The following is a 22,739-nucleotide window of genomic DNA, read 5'->3' as shown; positions in this document are numbered from 1 at the left end:
GTTTCCATATACCACCCAAGATGGTTTCCCTCAATTAAAAAAAAAAAAACAAAACAAAACAAAAAAAAAAAAAGGCTGTTTCACACAGGTCTTCTGTAGTTTCTATCAAAAGAGAGAGAGAGAGAGAGAAAGTTGAACAGGATATCTTATTCTCAAGAACCGCTTTATCTGAAAATTTGGTTTCAGAAAGTCGTCTGCTTCTGAGGGAGAGAGAGATAAAGGGGCAGAACTAGGGAAAGCTAATCAAAGTTGTTTGTTTGGATTCAATTCAATTCTTTCTTTCTTTTCCTCTCTCCCTCCCTCTCTCTCTCTCTCTCTCCATCTTCCCAGCAAGAAGCTCCCTCCATTAATCATAACCGACTCTCTCTTTCTCTCTCAAATGTTTGGAGGAAAACCTGGAGGCGGTTTTTCCATTGATGGGGTTTTCAACAACTCTTGAAGTAGGAGAAAGGAAGAGCAAAAATCCAAGCTTTTAGAGGCTGCAGCTTTCATGGCTTCTAATATTAAGGGCACCAGCCAGCCAACCCGAGTACAACAACAACAACAACAGCATCATAATCATCATCATCATCAACAGCAGCAGCAGCATCAAATACAAGATAATCATCATCATCAGATTCCTTATGCAATGATGCAATCATCTTCATCGTCCTCCATTCCTGGAAACTTCATGTAATTTTTACCATCTTAATTCATTTCTGTCATCGCACCGCCTATGTAGACCAGGTCCTGCTTAGTGCACATGTCTTTTTTAACTCTTTGATTTTTTTTTTTTTAATTTACCTTTTTTTTTTTTCGTGTTAATTTTTGGTGTCAGCAGAAGCAAAGATACTGGAGCTTATGATTTGGGAGAACTAGATCAAGCCCTTTTTCTCTACCTCGATGGACAAGACCCCTCCACTGTCCAAGACCAAAGGCGTGAGCTTTCTCTCTCTTCCCCGTCAAATTATTTTGTGTTTTCTGGTGGGGAGATTCTTTTAGGTAAAAGCTGTTTGGGTCACAGGAAAAGCATGTCCAGAGATTGAAATCTCCTCTGGAGTACTTTCTTTGACCGAATCCTTGCAGAAAGAAACATGGAAGAAATATTTTCATTTTTCAAGGAAAATCTCTCTCTCTCTCCTCCCTCTGCTTGTCTGTGTTTCTTGTCGTATGGAGCTTGGACCATGACTTGTAACCAACCCACTGATCATGTATTCCTTGCAAATCCCACATGTACTGAAAAAGGCGTACGAATTGTGGGTTTGGTTTTTTCTTCCCTCCTTTTCTGTTTGGACCGCAGAAAGCCACAAATGCATGACGATCCCCAAACACTTGCTCCTCCCTCTGAAGATAATTAATTGTTGTCAGAAAACTTGTTTATGCAGAGAATCAAGGAATGAGGCCTCCAACTCTCAACATTTTTCCCTCTCAGCCTATGCACGTAGACCCATCATCAACAAAAGTATATTAATTTCTGCTTACTTTTTACTACTTATTGACGTTGATTAACCAATTTTTTCTTTTTAAAAAATGGGTTTGTTTTGTATTTGGTAGGCTTCTCCAGCAACTAGTGGTTCCAAGAGACCATCAGAGCCGTCTATGGAGTTGGCCAACGCACGCAACGATGTTCCCTCGGGGCCTGAACCCGCCAAATCGATCAAGGTATAATAATAATAATAATAAGTAAATTAAACCAAAAATAAATATAATTGACAACTGAGATTCTCTCAACTGTATGTCTTTGTTTTTTAAATGCTGTTTCTTTTTAATGTTGTGGCAGCGTGAAGGAAACCGCAAGGGTCCAACATCAAGCTCAGAGCAGGAGGGTCCCAAAACACCAGATCCTAAGGTTTCGATCTTTGCTTCCTTAATCTGATTCATTCTAGTAATTTATTTATTAATTCCAAGTACTCTAGTTTTGTTTCTCCGACAAACGTGAACGTGTGTTATATGATTATCTTTGCTAAGCAGACACTCAGAAGACTTGCTCAAAATCGAGAGGCAGCCAGGAAAAGCAGGCTCAGAAAAAAGGTAATAAATCCGCATAATTAAATATATAACTTCATCTCCATTTCATTGCTAAAAGTGTTCTAAACCAATTTCTGTTGCATAACAGGCATATGTTCAGCAGTTGGAAACAAGTAGAATTAAGCTTACGCAGCTGGAACAAGAGCTACAAAGAGCTAGATCTCAAGTAAGTATTTTTAATTAATTAATGCCAAATCATATATTATATACCATGTAATACTCATAAAGAATTTGGTTTGATTTTCTTTTAGGGCATATTTTTTGGTGGAAATCTTATAGGAGGAGACCAGGGACTTCCGGTTCCCGTGAGCAACATTAGCACAGGTTCATCCAACAAACAAAAATCATTTTGGCTTTTGATTTTACTTTTTCTTTTAGTTGACCACTTTAAAGTTGTTCATTTTGTTCTAATTAATGGTTGAACCGGTTTTTTTCTTTTTTGTCTTAGATGCTGCTGTCTTCGACATAGAGTATGCGAGATGGCTCGAGGAACATCATCGAATCACGTGCGAGCTCCGAGCCGCGGTGCAAGAGCATTTGCCAGAGAACGAACTACGGCTCTTTGTCGACAACTTCTTAGCCCACTTTGACGAGGCAATGAACCTCAAAAGCTTGGTCGCCAAGAGTGATGTGTTCCATATTGTTTCCGGCATGTGGAAGACTCCGGCCGAACGATGCTTCATGTGGATTGGAGGATTCCGGCCATCTGAGCTCATCAAGGTACCCCACGTGTTCAAAATAATAGTACTAACAACTTCTTTCTCTCTCAGCTCCCTCAAGTTTCTTCATATTCGCAAAATTTGTGTAGAAAAACTCCCTAAGCATGAATTATTAGGTACACTGAAAAGGGAATGGTTTTTTTACGATAAATGAAATATCCAACTTGTCGGTGGCAGTTGCAATGAAGATATCGAATAATGACTAAAAACAATTAATGACGAAAGGTGTTGTGACAGTTTCTATTATCGGGTCGTGTTAGATGTCATTTCAATAAAGCGATTTATGTTATTACAATTTCTGGATCGAGACAGAAATAGAAAGAGAGCTGTCCGGCTCTCTCCTCTTCACTATTTCTTTCTCATTCATGGAAACAAAGGTCCCGAAGCCATGCTCATCCCTCCCTTTGGTTTCTAGTAAATAAATAAAAAAAGACTCCCATGTTAAAATATGTTGATTTTGCTGTGTTTTGATTGTGTGCTAGATTTTGTTGAACCAAATTGAGCCATTAACGGAGCAGCAAATAGTGGGTATATGTACGTTACAACAATCTACACAGGAGGCTGAAGAGGCTCTCTCCCAAGGGCTCGAAGCTCTCAACCATTCTCTTATAGATACTATAACCGCCGATTCATTGAGCTGTCCTCCTAACATGGCTAACTACATGGGGCAGATGGCCATCGCGATGAACAAGTTGTCCACCGTTGAAGGCTTTGTTAGACAGGTTCGTACGTACGTTTATCATCATTAATAATTCCTAGTTGATATATATATATATTCTCTTTCTTGATGTTGATGAGGGTTGATTGGAAATCAAATCTATCAAAATTGCTACTAATATGACTCACATTTTCGTGTAAATAGCTGAACAATTCAAAATTTATTTATACGGACCAAATTGTTTACAATTCGGCTAGCTAATTGCTTATCCTATAGGGTTTAATAAGTGTCTAACTCATTGTGGTCCCCCACTATGATCTTCTGACAAAACGTGGGGACATATGAGGAACAAGAATCTGTTCCTTGTTTGGCTGGAAAACCTACCCCCAACATATGAACTACTCCATGTCTCACTCCCATGAGGTGGCTGGTGGTTACAATACGGAATCTAAAAAGACATCTACCTCTCGTGAAAATGTTTTGGCAATTAACTTTCTTGAAAGGGACTTTAGAGCATTTTACCCTCATCATCTCACTAGATCCAATATATCTCCTTCAATAGATCGTGCGCTCTAGAAAGCACATGATCCAAAAACTTCTATTATTATTACCTAATTCAAACCAACCCATCTCTCTAATACTTTCTTTGTGTTTTTACACATGTTTTCTTTCAAATATGCTCTCTGAATTCTGACACTTGGAACAGAAGATAGGATTCTTTTTGAGCGGCACCCAGAAAACTAAAGACACACCAACATGTTTGAGGAAACATGGCTTTGTCATTGTATTCATAAAAGCTACTCGCACTTAAGACTAGTCACAAATCCATTAGCTAGAAGGAGTGTCACTACGTGGTGATGGTTTACAACCATTAACTACACGTGGCATTTCTGGATAAAACCTGGCCCCAGCTCATATATATATATATATATATATATATACATATATGTATCTGAAACAGATCTGGGCAGCCCCATCTCTGAGTGATGTAATGGTCGTAACCGTTTGACTTAACGGCACCACGTAGACCCTTCACCCATAACTCCTTTTGACTAATGACCATTCTTGTGATTGTGAATATATATGCTTTCATAGAAGTAATTAACACCAATACCACATTGTTTTGTGATATTATTATTAGGGCCCACAAGCTTAGAATTAATGCACCCACAACCTTTTGAAAATTAAGGCCCTAGTTAGGAAAAAAATGACATGAGATTGGATCAATTACTTGGTTGTTTGCCAGAAATCAACATATATATTAGAAGGTGGAGGGTTTAAGCTTAAGCATGGTCTTGACCAATCAAACCCTAGGAAGTGATGGTAAATTCGTCATCGCAATGATTATTAGCAAATCAACCACCTAGGCTGGACCTATTTTTAGTCGTAGGTTGACCACTTAATATATGCTACGAGTTGACTTACAGTGCTAATTTTTACCCTTTTCCTGTCCAGCTGCCTTGTCATCATCATTATTGTTACCATTTCATGAAAATTAATTTGACCTGCTCACAATCAATAAATATCCTTCCTAATTAATTAAGCTGCATGCATTACGTCATTAATTACCCAAAAAAAATTAAAAAAAACAAGTGTATATATATATATATATATATATATATATATTCACCAACTAGATTTCCATGTCCACATTTGATCATGTTTTCAATATTTTTATTCTTTAGCGAATTTGACAAGCAAACTGCTCGTGGGGTAAAGTCAAATTCGTGTCTCAGTAAAACACTCTATAAATTTATTGTTGAATAAATTAACAAAATAATAGTCGTTAAACTCTTTATTATTTTCTTATAGTCAAGTTTAGATAGAAGACTTTTTTTTTCCTGTTTTGATTATGCTATTGATCTATGCAATTAATATTTATTAACAAATAAATAAATAAATAAACTTACAGGCAGATAATCTGAGGCACCAGACGATTCACCGGCTGCATCAGATCCTGACAACCCGGCAAGCGGCAAGGTGTTTTCTGGCAATTTCAGAGTACTTCCATCGGCTCCGAGCTCTGAGCTCTCTGTGGCTAGCACGCCCTCGACAGGAATGATAAAAGAACCCTAGAAGACCCCCACCCACATCTTTAAATCTCTTTCCCTTGATATACTATTAATGTACTTCTTTGAAATCCATTTTCTCATCATTTCTATAGAGATGTATAGAACTATAGATAGACAAATTTAAATCTGAAGCAGTAGAATTCTCTCTCTCTCTCTCTTTCTCTCTCTCTCTCTCTCTTGCTGATCTCTTTCTTCTTGGGTAACGAATTTTGGAGAAGAAATGGTGTCCACAGTCCGCAGCCATTATTGACTGAAAACTAGAGGAGCGGAGGAAGAAGAAAAAGAGAAGAAGAGGGCTTGATTTGGTGTTTACTTATGATAAAAGTTGGTTAGAGTAAGACAAGGAATTGTTTAGCTTTAGACGAAAACTGAAGCTGGGTGTTGACGGATTAAACTGAAACGTCCCATTTGGTCTCGGGATTGCTGCAGCCCTGCATGCATTCTCAATAGGCTTTCATCTTGGGCTTTACCCTCGGCCCATTTGTTTAACCCCTCAGATAATGGCCCTTGCTAGTTGAGTTGTCCAAAAACTAAGCAGTTTGTGGTCAACAAAAAACCTAAAAAAAAGATTCTCTAGAAAAGTCTTTTTTTTTTTTTTAATAAAAAAAATGACCCGAGATATCGCCAATATATTTGTCAAGACAAATGCCAGAGAGCCAAAGAGAATTGTTCAAAAAAAATTTCAAATTGACGTGAAAGAATTTTAAAATAAAAATTCAAGGGGTCAACTAGAATTCTGTCTCGTTAGTTTAGAAAAAATTCTTAACAATTCTTTTAAGCTCTCTAGCACTTCTTCGCATCAAAACACTTTTTTAAACAAAAATAAAAATAAATAAGCCTTTGAAACACACATTAACAAATGGAGAAGTGGTAGAGAGCCAAATAAATGAACTCAGAAAAAAATTTAAACTAACGTGGCAAGAGTTTTTAAATTAAAAAAATATAATTTTTTCTCCATTGTCTATCACTTACAATCTGCCATGTCAGTTTAAAAAATTTTCTGAGTTCATTTGTTTGATTTCCTACCACTTTCCTTTAATGTGATATAAAGGTGAAATGAACTTATGCTTTGAGTTATTTTGTTAATATTTTAATTTGTGAACATAAAAGAGACAAAAACAAATTCGTTAAAAAAAAAAATTACTGCATCTTTATGGAATTGAGTTTTATTGCGGAAGAATCAAAATCACTAAAAACAAGGTTTTGACGGCAGTAGAATTTTGTTTTGGTGTTGTAAAAAAAAAAAAAACAAAAAAAAAGTTACATAAGATTTTTTTGTAATTTTTCAACTATTCAAATTTAATAATTTTTTTTGATAAAAGAGAAAGATAGTAAAATAAAATCTGAATTATTAAAAAATTAAAAGAGATCTCCTGTAACCTTTTGAGTGTTAGATGAGTTAAAAAGCAATATGAACATGAGCTTGGACCGGATCTTGTTGACACTAACCCCTTTATTATGGTCAAGACCCAAGCTCAATGACTATATACGTGCGGCTTTTGAAAATGGGTACACAGCTCCACATCGAGTTGTTTGCCCTATGACAAAGGCTAGCTAATAGCCTAATTAGACTCAAAGATCATTATCACCAAGCAATTATTTGTTGGTCCTATAAATTCAATCTCTAAAAAGTATTATACATCTCTTTTAACACGTGAAAATATATTTTATTTTTTATTAATGCTATTTAAAAGATATATAAGAAACACATGGTAAAAAAAAAATTTAAAAAAAAAACGCGTGTTTTTTACATGTTAAATGATACATTTCACTTTTAGAGATTAAATTTGAAAAACTTTTTTACACCCCAAGTTGTAAAAATTTTATTTCCAATATATATATTGTTAGGTTAAAAATCTATTACGTGCAAACCCAACTGCTCTTCACCTACAAAACCAAAAAGAGTCGTCAATAAGGTTTCGATCATTTGATGTCTAAGTCATTATTTTGAGTATGGGAAAGAAAGAGAATGGAGAAGAGAGAGAGGGCTCTCCTTTAGAGGGAGGTCACGCTATTTTCTTTTTCTTCTCTTTTTTTTTAAAAAAATCAAAGCGAGAAAAAGGAAAAAAGGGAAATTTGATAGACATACGTGAGGGGAGAAAGAGGAGATATATAAGGTCTCTCTTGGGACCTTTTTTTGGGCTACAACATAAATAGGCCCTATTTTGGGCTTTTCTCATGCCTTGGTAGCATCAAATAACATCTATTTACTAATATAATCAAGCCAATTTGGGTATTAAAAAAGTTCAAACTTTATTTATTTTATTTTATTTCGAATGTGAGTTGTGTTCGGACTCGTCACTTAACTTTATCATTAAGCTTAATTTATTTATTTATTGAACAAGTTTCAACTTTTTCATGAGTGGCATGGCCGTTAAATTCATTTTAATTATTAATTAGCTATAGTTAAGACTATATCATTTAATTTAAGGGTTAAATACCTCAAATTCCTCTAGGGTTTACTAATTTTATTTTTTTTTCCCTGAGGTTTCATTTTTATCACAGTACTCTCCTGGGGTTTGATAAAGGACCAATTTAGTCCATTCGTTAGTTGACCGTTAAGACTAACACGTGGACCAATCGAATGTTGACACGTGACACCTATTTAATTTTTTTTTTTTAAAAAAAAAAAATGGAAAAAACTGGGGGTGGCCGAGCCACCCCTTGGCCATTTGGAGGTGGCTCGGCCACCCCCTGAGCACCAGGGGGTGGCTCGGCCGGTGGTTGGGGGTGGTTTCGGCCACCCCCAAATGGCCAAGGGGGTGGCTGAGCCACCCCCAGTTTTTTCCTTCTTTTTTTTTTTAATACATTTTTTTTATTAAAAAAAAAATTAAATAAGTGCCACATGTCAACATCCGATTGGTCTACGTGTCAGTTTTAACGGTCAACTAACAGATGAACTAAATTGGTCCTTTATCAAACTCCAAGAGGGTCCTGTGATAAAAATGAAACCTTAGGAAGGAAAAAATAAAGTTAGTAATCCCTATGGGGGTTTAAGGTATTTAACCCTTAATTTAATTAAATACACTAGTTTTTATTTAAGCATTTATAAAAATTATCTTTCGCAATTCTTCTACATGCGAGGATATGTTATATCTTATTAAATGAACTATTTATATTATAAATACTGTTTGACCTTATAACAAATAAATATTTATGGTATAAAAATAAACTTATACCTGGGAAAAAACATTAAAAAAATTCAGTTATTTTTTCAACATAAATAAATAAAAATAAAAAAGGAAAGAGGAAAAATGGAGGAGGAACGTAGGAAATTATTATTATTATTATTATTATTATATGGTGGCTAGGGCTTATCCCCCCTTCTTCTCTTTGCGCCTTCGTTTTCTATTCCCTTGTGAAGAGCATAAGCCCTAGCTTCCAAGTCCAATGGCGCCGAAGGTGGGAGGCGGGAGAATGAGCCGCAACCCAGATCTCGTTCGCGGTGTCGGTAAGTACTCCCGATCCAAGATGTACCACAAGCGTGGCCTCTGGGCTATAAAGGCCAAGAACGGAGGCGTCTTCCCCCGCCATGACCCCCAGCCGGCGGCTGCCAACCCGGTACCTGAGAAGTCGCCCAAGTTCTATCCAGCTGACGACGTAAAGAAGCCGCTCGTCAACAAGCGCAAGCCCAAGCCCACCAAGCTCAGGTTCGGCTTTTCTGCTACTCATGCTCTCCGTTGTTTCCCGTAGAATATTAAAAAACATTTCTTTTTTACTGTTGTTTTTTGTTTTGGGAATGTGTTAGGACGAGTATTACTCCAGGGACGGTGTTGATATTGTTGACTGGGAGGTTCATGGGGAAGAGAGTAGTTTTTCTCAAACAACTTTCATCTGGGTTGCTTCTCGTTACTGGTAAGTTTATTTTACTGTTGTTGATTTTTTGAACTTATTCGAATTGTTGTTGCTGTTTTAATGGTTTTTGGGTGGAATAGAAGCAATGTAGGGGATATTACTTGACTCTTGTACTTTTGTTATGTTATTTTTTGTCAAAGAACAAGAAAAGGAAAAAAAAAAAAACTGCATAGTTGTGATTTGTTTCCATGCTCCACGACCCAATCTATAGGAATAATAGATGCTTTGGTTTATAGTGTGTGATGCCATAGCATGTTATTGGGCTTGTCATTAATATTAAAATTGAGCTCAATAATTGTGGAAATGTCTAATCTACCAGCTGAACTACACGAAATATAAGTGAACTTTTCATTCGACACTGTTACCCTTTATATTTGAAGTTATAAGGAGGAACACACAGGAAATGGTTTGCACAAATCTTTGTGTAGTTTTCTGTTAACCGTGATAATCTCTTTCTCTGAAAAAACAATTTTCAGTTGCCCCAAACACGGTAAAATGAAAAGTATTTAGTTTTGGGAAATATACAAATGGAGCCCGAGTGTGGTTTATTTTCTAAGAAATATGTAGTTTCATTAGTTTTCTGTTGTTTCCTATGCATGTTCTGTTTTTGTGGCACGCTTCTCTCCCTTTAGGTGAAAAACTTAAAAACTGAGAAGAAATAAGCTTTCTATGCAATCTTGCTGAATTTATGCTATAACAGGGCCATTCAAGATCAATGGTGTTCCCTTAAGACGAGTGAACCAATCTTATGTTATTGCAACTGCCACCAAGGTTGACGTTTCTGGGGTCAATTTAGAAAAGTTTGATGATGATTACTTCGCAAAGGAAGCAGACAAGAAGAATAAGAAAGGAGAGGGAGAGTTCTTTGAGGCTGAGAAAGAGGTTTGTTAAAGCCTTTTGTTTTTGATATTATCATGCTACTTGTTCTTCTATTCATGCTATTTGTTCTTTTTCTATGATAAATATAGCCATCCCCTGATGACCTGATGCATTTGCTCCAGTTGGTCTGTTTGTTCTGCATGCATATGATCGTTAATAATGGAAAAAAGAAGAAGATACTTTTAAGGATAGGAGAAGTGTCATGCCATGTGATTTATGCTTTCTCGAATAATTTTAATTACTAATTGGGTTTTCCTTAACAAATTGAAGGAAAAGAAGGTACTCCCGCAAGAGAAGAAAGTTGGTCAAAAGCTTGTTGATACCCTATTGATAAATGCCATTGAGGGAGTCCCAGACTTGCAGAGCTATCTGGCTTCAAGATTTTCTCTCAAGTCAGGCATGAAGCCTCATGAGCTAGTGTTTTAGGGGAAGTATCTCAGTTCTTGTCATGAGAATTGTCTATTCTCGAGTTTTTTTTTTTTTTTTGGACTATTCTGGAGTTTGTCGAGTATATTATAAGTTGCCATATTTTCAAATTTTATAGCAGAACCAAAATTTTGTATTGACAAATTTTGCCTTATGTGAGAATTTCATTTTGCCAATTCGATTGTCTTCTAATACCAATAATCAATATATTGCCCTGCTTCTTTTGCTACTTCTGCTATACATAATACAATGATATGATTGCTCTGTTGTTTATGAGTTTTGGGTTCTTGGGGATTTTTCTCCTGCTCTGTATCCAGTCGGACATGGATCATGTTGAACCTGTTACGTCCTTGAAAACTGTTTGGTTTGCTGTCCGTTGTTTGTGAGTTTCTGGGTTTGCCTGTGTTGCAGTATTAGTGGTTGTTTTACTTGTAAATATTAAAGGACTAAGGAAAGAAATCAACAAAACTTTATTAACCAAATGGTAATTTTCTAGACATTCGAGTCCCAAACAACGCAGGAATTTAAAAACTGAAAATACAAGCCGTGTTGATTCCAATGGAAAAAAAAAAAACAAAGAAACAGCAAAGAAACAGAATAATATGATTGGATAGTGGAATGTCATGCTTGTGTTATCTCCTTTCATCTCAAAGCATGCTATCAGCGCGAGATGGCAGTCTTCTGAAGAAATTGCTGGGCACTGAGGGTAGCTTGCTTCGGAATTTGGGATGCCTTAGCCAAAACATGCCTGCAAGGAAAGCAATTATCCTAAAGGGTGTCACGTAGAGAACCACAGCAGCATTAAGGCAGAAAATAAGGAAGAGACTGGTTGCTCTTGGGTCTCTCCAGCTGAGCAGAGCCTGAAATCTCTCTCCCTGTGTTGCAATATCTCCCACCACTGTCTGAATTCTTCCGGCTACACTTCTAAGCCGGTCATACCTCATACGCACGACATCTTGAGCCTTAGTTGTAGGAAAGGTGTCAAACTCTTCATCCATCTCGTCTTGGTGAACTGCTTCCGCCCATGAAAGTTTAGTATCCATGTGAGGAGGATGCCTTGACCGGAACCGGAAATTCCATATCCCGATGAGAAACATGTATAGGAAGGCTGTTGGAAGGATCAATTCTGGGTAGCAGATCAATATGGAAAACAGGACATGAACTAGTACTGAAGTAACCGGGTTCTTCCAATGACAAACCTCACCAAGCCACCTGCTCATAGAGATTACACCTGAAAACAGTGATACAATTCTGAAGAAGTTAGCTTTGCTTCTTCTCATGCTCCACATGTGGGAATCCACATCCAGCATATACTCGACAACCTCTTTCCTCAATGGTGGCTCGGCTCGGCCTAGCCTTACTGCTACAATGTTCATCGCCTGATACCTCAAACTATCTAACTGGTTTACAGTGAAGGGTTGTAGATAATGCATTTTTGGAAGCAATGGGTGTCCGTAGAGGTAAATTATATGTGCTAAAGAGAGACAAGTGAATCGAACTGCTAATTGGAGTTCACCCATCTTTTTCAATCCAGAAGATTGCAGAACTAGAAGTGGATAAGAGTTTGTATAAATTCGATCCATTTCTAGGGTCGATAGCCGGATTCTTACCTTCCCGATTCTCGAGTCGTTTCGAGCTCCGCTGCCGGCACCTGGTTTCTCATGTCCACCCAAATGGCAGTTGTCAAAAACTCCCAAGGTGATCACAGTGCAAGGATCATAGACCTCCCATGTATATTGCTCATTCCATTTCGGGCTGAGGCTGTCGATGATTGTTCTGGTTCGCACCCACTTCTGCCCATACTTGGCTACACAATAAGCGTCTGTGGTTCCCCTGCCGTCCTTCGTCTTCATTGGGAGAAGCCCTTGAGCACTCAAAATTCCCACTTCAAGAATGCCAATTGGATTCTTCCATAGCTGCCGAGCAGTGGGCCGTACATCGCTTACATACATTGTAGATTCATCCAGTACATGGTAAGCACCTTCAAGAGATACTCTGAGGTGAACCCTGCTTGAAAACTTATGCTCGTGCCTCTTGTCTCCCTCCAAAGCACCGAAGCCAAATTTTTCAAGGTTGAACCAGCGGGAATGAACTGGCCTGTGATCCAACCGCCTCTCAAAAATGTTGAGGGGCAGAAATATCTTTCCCATTATTTCATCTTTTGCAGAGGTTACTTTATTTTCAACTGTAAGCTCCAGCTGCTCCTCGAAAGGTTCGGCGGCTACAAAGATTAAATCTTCGTTCCAGAGCGGGTTGGTGGTTCGCGTTGGGCATAGCTTTGTTTTCAGCATTTGATTTCCAACACGAGCCTTCACAAAAGCTTGCGGCGGTTGGCTTCTGTCATCTGGCTCAACATCCTGAGCTTCAATCACATTAACTCTGAGATACCAGAGTTTTGGTGAAACATAAACCTTGGATCGGATACTGAAAACTCCCTCCCCATGAACTGAAGCTGCATCTGAATGCCAGGCCTCCGGGAAAGCTTCATCTGCTTGTGTTCCCATCCAAACAGCAAGCATAATCTCTCCTTTCACCTTGGCTTTCCCCTGCCGGTCCTCTAGTCTATACCACTGAGGTGCCAAAGGGCTGTCTGGGGGAACCCTTGTTGGAACTTCATTCATGTCGAAGTTCACCTTCCCTAAAATATCATCTCTTCCGACCATCTCTCTTTCTCTGACAATAACTTCAAGATTTGATGACTGAATCTTGTCTTTTGAGAAGGCGAAAACCTGTCTCCATTCAGGGTTTGTTTTCTTCTCGAAGTGCTGAGTTTTTCCCTTATAATTCCCCATCTTCACTTCAACATATGGGTCACAGTTTCCCGTTACAGGGTTGGTGGGAAGATCTTTGGCTTTCTCAACTCGAACATATAGGTAAAACATCTGTTGGACTAGATCATAAGTGCTCGTAGCCCTTTCGCTGCTAATCCAACCTCCTCCACCGCGTAGTCCTCCATGTGGCCACCGCTCCCCTAGCTGGGGTTTCATGTCCTTCAGTTTATAGTCCTCTTGGGGCTTAGGAACAGCTGGTGAACTCATTGCTGCAAGGTTGATGAGTGCTCCTCTTTAGTCTCCGCCCTGAAACTCCCTTTTTCCTGCAAAATCAGCTTTTGAAGTGTAATTGCTCCTCTTATGATCTTCTTCTTGTCTTTTTAGCAGGAGTGTCACAGCTGGTTGGCCGCTTCCGGTACCCTCGAATTTCCAGCTATATGAATTGTGCTAGTTCAGATATGTTTCACTGCTCTAGTAGCTGTGATACCTGAAGTAGAAATATGAACATGAATACATGATATCAATAGCAGTCATTGAAAGATATATAGTTGCAGAAAATAGAATAGAGATATTTGTTCAAACTCTTCTTTGAGAGACTCTAAAGTTTCTCTGAGCTTTGACATATTATAAAAAAACACTCTTTACTATCTGTAATCGTCAATGATCTTCATATCCTTTATTGACTTCTATATATATATATATACTCAGAGCCATGAGTTCTTATTTCCCAGAAAAAGTAACATGAAGAAAATGACTTTTCTCACCATAATCATGATTTCACTGGTGATTTTGAGGCGCTTCAAATATCCTTGTGAGGCCAAGAAATGAGAACAATCATCTATCCCGGCTGTAGAAGTTGGCTCTGAAAACCACAGAACCAGAGACTTTTCCTGCTGGCTTAAAAGACAGAAAAGAATCCTAATGTTTATAAAAGGACAAGAGAACATAATGATGAAGGTATGGATTGAAAGTCATTGGTGTATGCAGAGCAAGGGAGAATGATAGCAAAAGCTTTTGCTTTGTTTAAACGCAAATTAATTAAGATTGGGACCATTAATAGCAGCCAGTCTCAGAGGGTGGAAAAGGCAATGGGATAGTTGTCCGAAAATTCCATGTTTGTAAAAGATCATTGACACTCCACTAGGGAAGGACAAAGGTTGTCTTTTTAGATTTAATATCAGAGTCACGTAGTGCACAAACACTTTGTTAGATTCTTTCCACTTTGATTACTTTGATAAATGGTCAAACAGCAACGAACGTCTCCTCACATTGCCCCTCCCTCTATCCTCCTATCTTTAATTTCTGCAGATTCCGGCATCCAAGACCCGTGTGTGTTCGAACTGCATTGCTTAGGCTATGTGACAACTTTGTTCTTTTTGCAGGAAAGTTCAGGAAAGCAAGAGAAACAGAGATAAAGAAATTCATAGGGTGCTAAAGTGGTCGTGTGACAGCTTACAGGAAAGCAAAAGCAAAACAGAAAGCTTAAGGGTAGTAGGTGACCTTGCACATAAAGATGCCTTCGAACGTTATTCTCTTTCTTTATTCCCCATTCAAAATGATTTTCTACTCTAAACATTACTTTCTTCCTGAACAGATTTTTTTGAATAAACTTCTTCAGGGACTCAGTACGAGATTTGGTTAAACGGGTCAAATTCTTTCGTAATGGTTTAAAGTATTTACAACAGTCTCAACAAACGTACTAGGCAAAATAGCTAAAAACTCATAGTTTTTCAATACAAAACTGAAATTCTTTACGCCATGCGTTTCACCCTTTGTTTTTTTTTTTTTTTATTTCACCAACAATTTTTCTTCCACTATTTCCTCCCAACATGAACATCCTCAGCAGGAGTGCTTCAATGAAAATTGAGGCTCAAGGCAAAAAACAGTTAAAATGGGGGTATTTTTAATTTTAATATAATAATATAATATTTTTATATTAAATAAGAAATATTAAAAAAAAATCATTTTTGAATAATTTTATGTATTTAAGTTTTGTTAATATATTATTTTGAATAAATGATGACTAATCCATTTTATATTTCTTATGACATAGTTGATAGTAAATATGATTTTATTAACTTTGGGTTTGGACGTCTGGGTCGGTACGCCAGCCTGTATCTAAACCTATTGGGCCTGTGATTACGTGTTATTGGGTAGGACAAATAGTCATGAAGGGTTGGGCTTAGACAAGTGCCCAATTAGGACAAATAGAACAGGTGGAGTAATTACGAAGCCACTAGGCCCACTATCTAGTTGCTTATTTTTATTTTAAAATTGCATAATACTGTTGATGTGGCATTGATATTAGGTCCTGATGTGAATTTTGATGTGTTAAATGAGACACACCTGATGGATGGATAGATATGATTATTTATTTATTTATCATTGTCAAAGTCATTGACGGCCAGTATTATATATTTGGAATATGTGTAAATTTAATAAACAATTGTCTAGACAGTTGAATGTGGAAGCAAGCCAACCTTGAGATTGGTTGGTGATAACACCAGATGCGTGGTCTAATAGTATCTAATTAATTGTTATTTGTTATTTGTCTAATTAACTGTGGCTTAAAGTTGTTTGGGAGATGTGAAACTTATCAAGACGGCACCTTAAACTTGAATTTAATCAAAATTATATAACAAGTTTTGAACGGTCCACTCACTTACCGGAACCGATCCACGTATGAAAGATGTTGATACACTTTAAACATCGATAGAGAAGATGGTCTTTACAAACAAACGGAAATAGAGTTGATTGTGTACGTGACATCACTCAAACATATCTAAATGATCACTAATTATATCCCTTTCCCGGCACGCTTAATGAATCTATGGGAAGAAACTTGGGGAAGGTCCATGTGGTGGTGGAGGTACCCGCAAATGGGAGGGAAGCACGGTGAAGGGGTATATGCCCCTCTTTGAAAGCCTTCATTTTTTACTTCAATCATGCACCTTTTCTTACCTTTTTAATCCCCCAGTCATTCCCTTTTATAGCTTTCCTCATTATTAAAAGATGTTTGGCACTCGATCTTGCCGTGGGCTCAAGATCCTCAATAACGCCAAATGCGTTTTCTATGGAGAAATGCTGGAGTGCATTCTGTTGATCATCCAGTTACCATTGTGAGTCTAAGCATCTTAATGTTTTCAAAAATAAAAAATGGGAAAAATATAAAAAAAGCTTCCAAAACTACTAGCCGTTTTCGATTTAGCCCCCTAATGTTTCAAAAGTGATAAAGTAGCCCTCCAAACTACTAAATTATTACATTTTGGCCACTCCGTTAGTCAAAACCGTTAGTTTGGACGAAAACTGCAAAACGAAGTCGTTTTAATGGGGGCTATTTTATCACTTTCTGAACATTTGTGGACTAAAATAAAAACGGCTGATAGTTTGGGGGGCTTTTTTATATTTTTTCTAAAAAAAATGTTTTTCATAAAAGGGCATTGTAGTAACTCGAATGAATGATTGTGAAAGGAATAATAAATAAATAAAAAAAAAAAATTGTAGTTCTTGAAATCACTGAAATGTCACAACAATCTCTCAAATAATATCAAATGTAGTTATCATCTACATAACCATACATAATTAATGTTACTGGACCATTCACAGCAGAGATGAAAGGCATGTGCTCGAATTAAAAACATCTTCATTTCAGTTTGGAATTGTTTGGCAAAGAAAAAAGATTCAACCAGGACAATAAAACATTTTCGCCTGCTAACTAATTAATAACTACATTCTTCAAACTGCCGAAAGGGCAAACCTCATACTTATTTCCAAGTGAATAATATATTCAACCAGTAACTTACATTTGAGGGACATGAGCAAAATCTGTTGCAAGAACATGTAAATCAATGTGCCAAAGAAAATTAAGATTTTAATTATTGTTTCCCTGTTTAGTTTTATTTTTTATTTTTTTTAAGGAATAATACCCAGGTTTAGTTTTCACTTTATGCTTAAAATTATACTTCATCGAGGAAATTTCCAGTTGGATAACGGTAACCCCTGCCCCCAAGGGGAAAAAAATAGAGAAAGCAAACCAAAACCAGAAGTGAAAGAATGGAATTTTTGCAAGGAGAAAACTTAAACAAAAACTCTAAATTCCGACCGATTGATTGCCAATCCAGCCAATCCAAAAGCCTATCTCATGAAACAAAGGGATGCAAATCATTTACCTCGTTACCTATTGAAGCTGAGTTTTCTACTGCACATAAACCTAAATCAAACACACGTTTTGGATTCTCTTTTGAAATACATTATTAAAGTAGGAATTTCAATCAGCTTAAAGGCATTCCAATCAATCTAAACATTACTTTCTTCTTCCTGAACAGATTTTTTTAATAAACTTCTTCAAAAACTAGGTACAAGATTTGGTTAAACGGGTCAAATTCTCTTGTAATGGTTTAAAGCATTCACAATCATTTCAACAAACTTATTAGACGAAATAGCTAAAACTCGCGTTTCTTAGTACAAAGGAAAAAAAACCCTAGAATCCTATATTGAATTTCCTGTGCTGTTTCACCCTTTGCCAAACAACCCTTCTGCCCTCGTTTGTTTTCAACATTTGTGTGCTTGTTTTTCTTCTTTTACCGACAATTTTTCTTTCACTATTTCCTCCCAACATGAACATTCTCAAGTGTCCATATCCCTTAAGAGTCTCCGTAGGGGTGCTTCAATGAAAAATTGAGGCTTAAGGCAACAAAAAAAAAGTTAAAATGGGGGTATTTTTAAATAATAATATAATATTTTTATGTTAAATATGAAATATTAAAAAAATAATTTAAAAATTATTCTTGAATAATTTTATGTATTTAAGTTTTATTAATATATATATATATATTTTTGAAACATATCATACTCATTCATTGATAAAAGTTGCGAGCATAAAACTCTTACAAACAGAACAAAAAGCTCTGAAGTAAATAATAGCTGAAGCTAAAAATACAATCATCAACGACAGACCAAATCAACCAAAACACAGCATCCACTAACCTATGATTAAATATCAAGTTGAAAACTCAGATCTACATCAAACAGACACCATCTAATGTATAGGTAGCGCTTATTCCTCGGCCTTGAAAGCAAAACCCCAAGCCAATACTTATTCCTCGGCCTTGAGAGCAAAACCCCCAAGCCGATACTTATTCCTCGGCCTTGAGAGCAAAACCCACAAGCCGATACTGATCATCCTCCTCTACTCGAAAGTCTGGATAAATTTCACATCCACAATCCAAAGGTTTGGACCAGTAATATCGAGTAGCAACCGGGCGTAACAAAGCAGGAGGAGAAAGCCTTATTACAAGCATAAATAAAACCATATAAGGAAATAAAGGGAACAATAAAACTAATACAGGAAAATAAATTACAACAAATAAAATTAAATACAGGGGAAAATACAAAACAGAAAAACAACAAAACAGGAAAATAAATGCGAAAAACACTCAAAGCGGGTCATGGCAGCCGGAGGAGGCCGATCGCGAGCTGGTCGGAAACCGCCGCGAAAGGTGGCACAAAAAGCTTGGCGTGGGAGGTGCGCGTGAAAAGACCCAACAACGAGCGGTGAGCAGCAAAGCAAGCGCGGAGGAGATCGGCGGCACACACAAACAAATAGGGAGATGGAGAGTTTGAGTGAAAACCCCCGATCCAAAGTTTTATTAATATATTATTTTGAATAAATAATGACTAATCCATTTTATATTTCTTATGGCATAGTTGATAGTAAATATTATTTTATTAATTTTGGGTTTGGATGTCTGGGTCGGTACGCCAGCCTATATCTAAACCTATTGGGCCTGTGATTACGTGTTATGGGTAGGACGAATAGTCATGAAAGGTTGGGTTTAACAAAATATAATTCCCCAGCAATAGAACAGGTGGAGTAATTACGAAGTCACTAGGCCCACCACCTAGTTGTTTTTTTTTTCTTTTAAATGCCTAATAATGTTGATGTGGCATTGATATTAGGTTTTGATGTGGATTTCGATCTGTTAAATGAGACACACGTGATGGATGGATAAATATGATTACTTTTTTATTTTCGAAGTCATTGGCAGCCAATATTATATATTTGGAATGATAGAGTTTTCTTTCAAATTGGGTTGGAAAAACTTTTTCTAACTCAGTTTACAAAAAATGACGTGTTATTTGAACATGTGAGATGCACATATTTTTTAATATTAGGGACAAAGTTGGAATAAAAATTATTAAAAACTTATGTGTATCTCACATGTTATTAAAAAAATAAACACATGTCATTTTTATAGACTAGGTTTAAGAAAGTTTTGCCCAATTTGAAAAAAAACTCTATCCTATTTGGAATATGTGTAAATTTGATAAACAATTGTCTAAAGTTGAATGTGGAAGCGGAAGCAAGTCAACCTTAAGATCGGTTGGTGATAACTTCGGATGCGTGGTCTAATTTTTATCTAATTAACTGTTATTTGTTATTTGTCTAATTAATTGTGGCTTAAAGTTGTTTTGGGAGATGTGAAACTTATAAAGACCGTACTCTAAACATAAATTTAATCAAAATTATATAACAAGTTTTGAACGGTCTACCCACTTGCTGAAACAATTCACGTGTGAAAGATGTTGATACGCTTCAAACATTGATAGGGAAGACGATATTCACAAACAAACAGAAATAGAGTTGATTGAGTACGTGGCATCACTCAAACATATCTAAATGATCATTGATTATATCCCTTTCCCGGCACGCTTAATGAATCTATGGGAAGAAACTTGGGGAAGGTACACGTGGTGGAGGTACCCGCAAATGTGGTGGAGGTACCCGCAAAGAGGGGTATATGCCCCTCTTTGAAAGCCTTCATTTTTTACTTCAATCATGCATGCACCTTTCCTTACCTTTTTAATCCCCCAGTCATTCCCTTTCATAGCTTTCCTCATTATTAAAAGATATTTGGCACTCAATCTTGCTCTTGGGCTCAGGATCCTCAATTACGCCTAATGCGTTTTCTATGGACAATCTCCACACTCTGTTCCTGTTTGAGATTTTGTTTTACAGCATTTAAGGATGCATTAGATTTGACATCATATTCAACATTTAGCTCCAGTTTTGTAACCATCCAAAGTTGCCTTCTCATTTGATTGGGATGAAGTTGGCAGATCATGTTAGGCGGCCGAGTAATTTTAAAAATCATTCTTTTGTTATTTTTGTATAATTTAAAAAATGAGATGATTTTTAATCATTTGTTATTTTTGTATAATTTTAAAAATGATTTTTAATTAAAGTTTCATAACGATCCAAGTTTAAAAATAATTTTAAGAGTCACGTTATTATTAGAGAGACCCAAAAATGATAAAAAAAAAAAAAAAAAAAAAAAAAAAAAAAAAAAAATCTTGTAGCATACAATTTACGGCTGCCGTTAGCAAAGCAAGTGGCGAAGTCGCATGCACCTTCGGCGGCGATGAATTACTTAAGACGTACGCGAGATATTTGACATGTTTAATGATCAGCTAGTGAGCTAAAAGGCTGTAAAATGTGGCCCAGATCTACCAATGTTTGACTAGTTTGAATGATCACCCTTGCCATACATTGTGCTTTGAACTCATGAGCTTTCGTCAGTCGGTGCATCATCGATCCCTCCTTAAAACCATATATAAATATTCTCACACTATCTCCATCAATTTTCACACCAAATACGGAAACATGGGCATCCCTCTTATCTCCCTCCTCTGCCTTTTCACCCTTCTATTCTCCTCAGCCCACTCCGAGCTCTGCAACCCGACAGACAAGAAAGTCCTGCTCCGAATCAAGGCAGCCCTCAACAACCCTTATCTACTCGCCTCATGGAACCCAACCACCGACTGCTGCAAATGGTACTGCGTCAAATGCGATTCCACCACCCACCGCATCAACTCCCTCACCATCTTCTCCGGCGAAATCTCCGGCCAAATCCCCGCTGAGGTCGGCGACCTCCCTTACCTAAAAACTCTCGAGTTCCACAAGCTCTCCAACCTCACTGGCCCCATCCAGCCCGCCATTGCCAAGCTCAAAAGCCTCAGTTTCCTGAGGCTCAGCTGGACCAACCTCTCCGGCCCAGTCCCTGACTTCCTCAGCAAGCTCAAGAATCTCACCTTCTTCGATCTATCCTTCAACGACCTCTCCGGCTATATCCCATCCTCACTCTCTCTGCTTCCCAACCTCGATGCACTTCATTTGGACCGCAACAAACTCACCGGACCAATCCCAGAATCCTTCGGGAAATTTACCAAAGTACCGGACTTGTACCTCTCCCACAACCAACTATCTGGGGAAATCCCAGCCTCGTTCGCCAACATGGACTTCAACGTCATAGATCTGTCGCGCAACAAGCTCGAAGGCGACGCATCCGTGGTTTTCGGCTCCAACAAGACCACGCAGATTGTGGATCTGTCGAGGAACTTGCTCCAGTTCGACCTGTCCAAGGTGAAGTTCCCCAAGAGCTTGACGTCGTTGGATCTTAACCACAACAACATCACGGGAAGCATTCCGGTGGAGATGACCAAACTGAATTTGCAGTTCTTGAATGTGAGTTATAATAGGCTGTGTGGTCAGATTCCGGTGGGGGGTAAGCTGCAGAGCTTCGACAACTCTTCCTATTTTCACAACCGCTGCTTGTGCGGCTCGCCGCTCCCAAGCTGCAAGTGATGAAGATAAACTCGTGGGGGCAATTCGATTTGCCCGGAAACAGGAGTTAGTAATAGTACTCCTGCAATGCTCTCAGCGTTTGTGTTTTTGTCCAATAATGCCGTTTTAATTACGAAAAACCCAATAATCAAGGCAGTAATAAACAAGGCTGCTCCTTGTCCATGACGTTTACATAAATGACATTCCGTTTTGTCTTTACAAGGGCAAAACGGCGGTAGAAGAAAATCACAGTTTGGACGACATGTCGTTATTCTACATATAGGACAATCGGGCCACTCGGCCTTTCTCGAAGAGTGAAATTTGCTGCCACGAAAGAATCAATGTACTTGTAATTGTATACCAACTTGCATCGAGTACTAAGAAGTGAATCTGATTGACTCCGGGACAACTAAAGCTGCCAAGGAGACATCTTTTGGGAACAAATTTACTCTCTCTCTCTCACACACATTTTTCAGATTCGAAAGATATATAAGAAAACCAGCAAGCATCAATGCCCATTAAAGGTGATAAGAAGTAATTGATGATTCATGCAAACTGAATATTTCATCCATCAAAGAAAAACCAGAGCAAGTGAGAATTGATGCCCATTAAAGGTGATAGGATCATTAAGATGTGATTGATGATGCTCACGTAAACTGAATATTTCATCCATCAAACACCCCATCCAGCATCTAAAGTAGAACCATCACAAGTAGGAATTAAGATTCT

At 37.6% G+C, this 22,739-nt stretch overlaps 4 protein-coding genes across 6 annotated transcripts; 3 read left to right on the top strand and 1 right to left on the bottom strand.

Moving 5' to 3' along the window:
- The first annotated feature begins 266 nt into the window (after nt 1–266).
- TGA10 (bZIP transcription factor family protein) lies at nt 267–5,595 on the top strand. Of its 3 annotated transcripts, none has more exons than XM_059607065.2 (11): nt 267–672; nt 821–918; nt 1,365–1,441; nt 1,534–1,641; nt 1,760–1,828; nt 1,951–2,010; nt 2,096–2,173; nt 2,259–2,331; nt 2,456–2,727; nt 3,209–3,448; nt 5,297–5,595. In XM_059607065.2, exons 1-11 carry the CDS (start codon nt 491–493, stop codon nt 5,444–5,446), a joined length of 1,407 nt encoding a protein of 468 aa, XP_059463048.2. In that variant the 5' UTR covers nt 267–490; the 3' UTR covers nt 5,447–5,595. The 3 variants fall into 3 exon arrangements, with proteins under 3 accessions (XP_059463048.2, XP_059463047.2, XP_088367027.1); XM_059607064.2 differs by having other exon boundaries at nt 818–918; XM_088510901.1 differs by having other exon boundaries at nt 667–726.
- A 3,173-nt stretch (nt 5,596–8,768) lies between these two features.
- On the top strand, nt 8,769–10,845 carry LOC132192095 (large ribosomal subunit protein eL6). The gene is made up of 4 exons (XM_059607306.2): nt 8,769–9,106; nt 9,205–9,311; nt 10,012–10,193; nt 10,461–10,845. Exons 1-4 carry the CDS (start codon nt 8,847–8,849, stop codon nt 10,614–10,616), a joined length of 705 nt encoding a protein of 234 aa, XP_059463289.2. The 5' UTR covers nt 8,769–8,846; the 3' UTR covers nt 10,617–10,845.
- A 281-nt stretch (nt 10,846–11,126) lies between these two features.
- On the bottom strand, nt 11,127–14,823 carry FTIP1 (C2 calcium/lipid-binding plant phosphoribosyltransferase family protein). Its single transcript, XM_059572447.2, has 2 exons — nt 14,152–14,823; nt 11,127–13,874 (listed from the first exon to the last, which is right to left on the bottom strand). The coding sequence occupies exon 2, from the start codon at nt 13,652–13,654 to the stop codon at nt 11,264–11,266; it is 2,391 nt and encodes a 796-aa protein (XP_059428430.2). The 5' UTR covers nt 13,655–13,874; nt 14,152–14,823; the 3' UTR covers nt 11,127–11,263.
- A 5,948-nt stretch (nt 14,824–20,771) lies between these two features.
- On the top strand, nt 20,772–22,193 carry LOC132162514 (polygalacturonase inhibitor). Its single transcript, XM_059572746.2, has one exon. It carries the CDS (start codon nt 20,952–20,954, stop codon nt 22,029–22,031), a length of 1,080 nt encoding a protein of 359 aa, XP_059428729.2. The 5' UTR covers nt 20,772–20,951; the 3' UTR covers nt 22,032–22,193.
- The last annotated feature ends 546 nt before the right edge of the window (nt 22,194–22,739 follow it).

This window comes from Corylus avellana, chromosome 10 (assembly GCF_965113065.1).
Source record: "Corylus avellana chromosome 10, dhCorAvel1.hap1.2, whole genome shotgun sequence".
Taxonomy (NCBI): Eukaryota; Viridiplantae; Streptophyta; class Magnoliopsida; order Fagales; family Betulaceae; genus Corylus; species Corylus avellana.
The sequence above is the reverse complement of the archived record's forward strand: the minus strand, read 5'-3'. Positions and strand labels throughout refer to the sequence as shown.

Coding starts and splice junctions, on each gene's coding strand:
- TGA10 (XM_059607064.2), top strand. CDS start 491: ATGGCTTCTAATATTAAGGGCACCAGCCAGCCAACCCGAGTACAACAA. Junction 2,728..3,208: donor GGCCATCTGAGCTCATCAAG/GTACCCCACGTG, acceptor ATTGTGTGCTAG/ATTTTGTTGAACCAAATTGA. Junction 3,449..5,296: donor TTGAAGGCTTTGTTAGACAG/GTTCGTACGTAC, acceptor ATAAACTTACAG/GCAGATAATCTGAGGCACCA.
- FTIP1 (XM_059572447.2), bottom strand. CDS start 13,654: ATGAGTTCACCAGCTGTTCCTAAGCCCCAAGAGGACTATAAACTGAAG.
- LOC132162514 (XM_059572746.2), top strand. CDS start 20,952: ATGAGCTTTCGTCAGTCGGTGCATCATCGATCCCTCCTTAAAACCATA.
- LOC132192095 (XM_059607306.2), top strand. CDS start 8,847: ATGGCGCCGAAGGTGGGAGGCGGGAGAATGAGCCGCAACCCAGATCTC. Junction 9,107..9,204: donor CCCAAGCCCACCAAGCTCAG/GTTCGGCTTTTC, acceptor GGAATGTGTTAG/GACGAGTATTACTCCAGGGA. Junction 10,194..10,460: donor TCTTTGAGGCTGAGAAAGAG/GTTTGTTAAAGC, acceptor AACAAATTGAAG/GAAAAGAAGGTACTCCCGCA.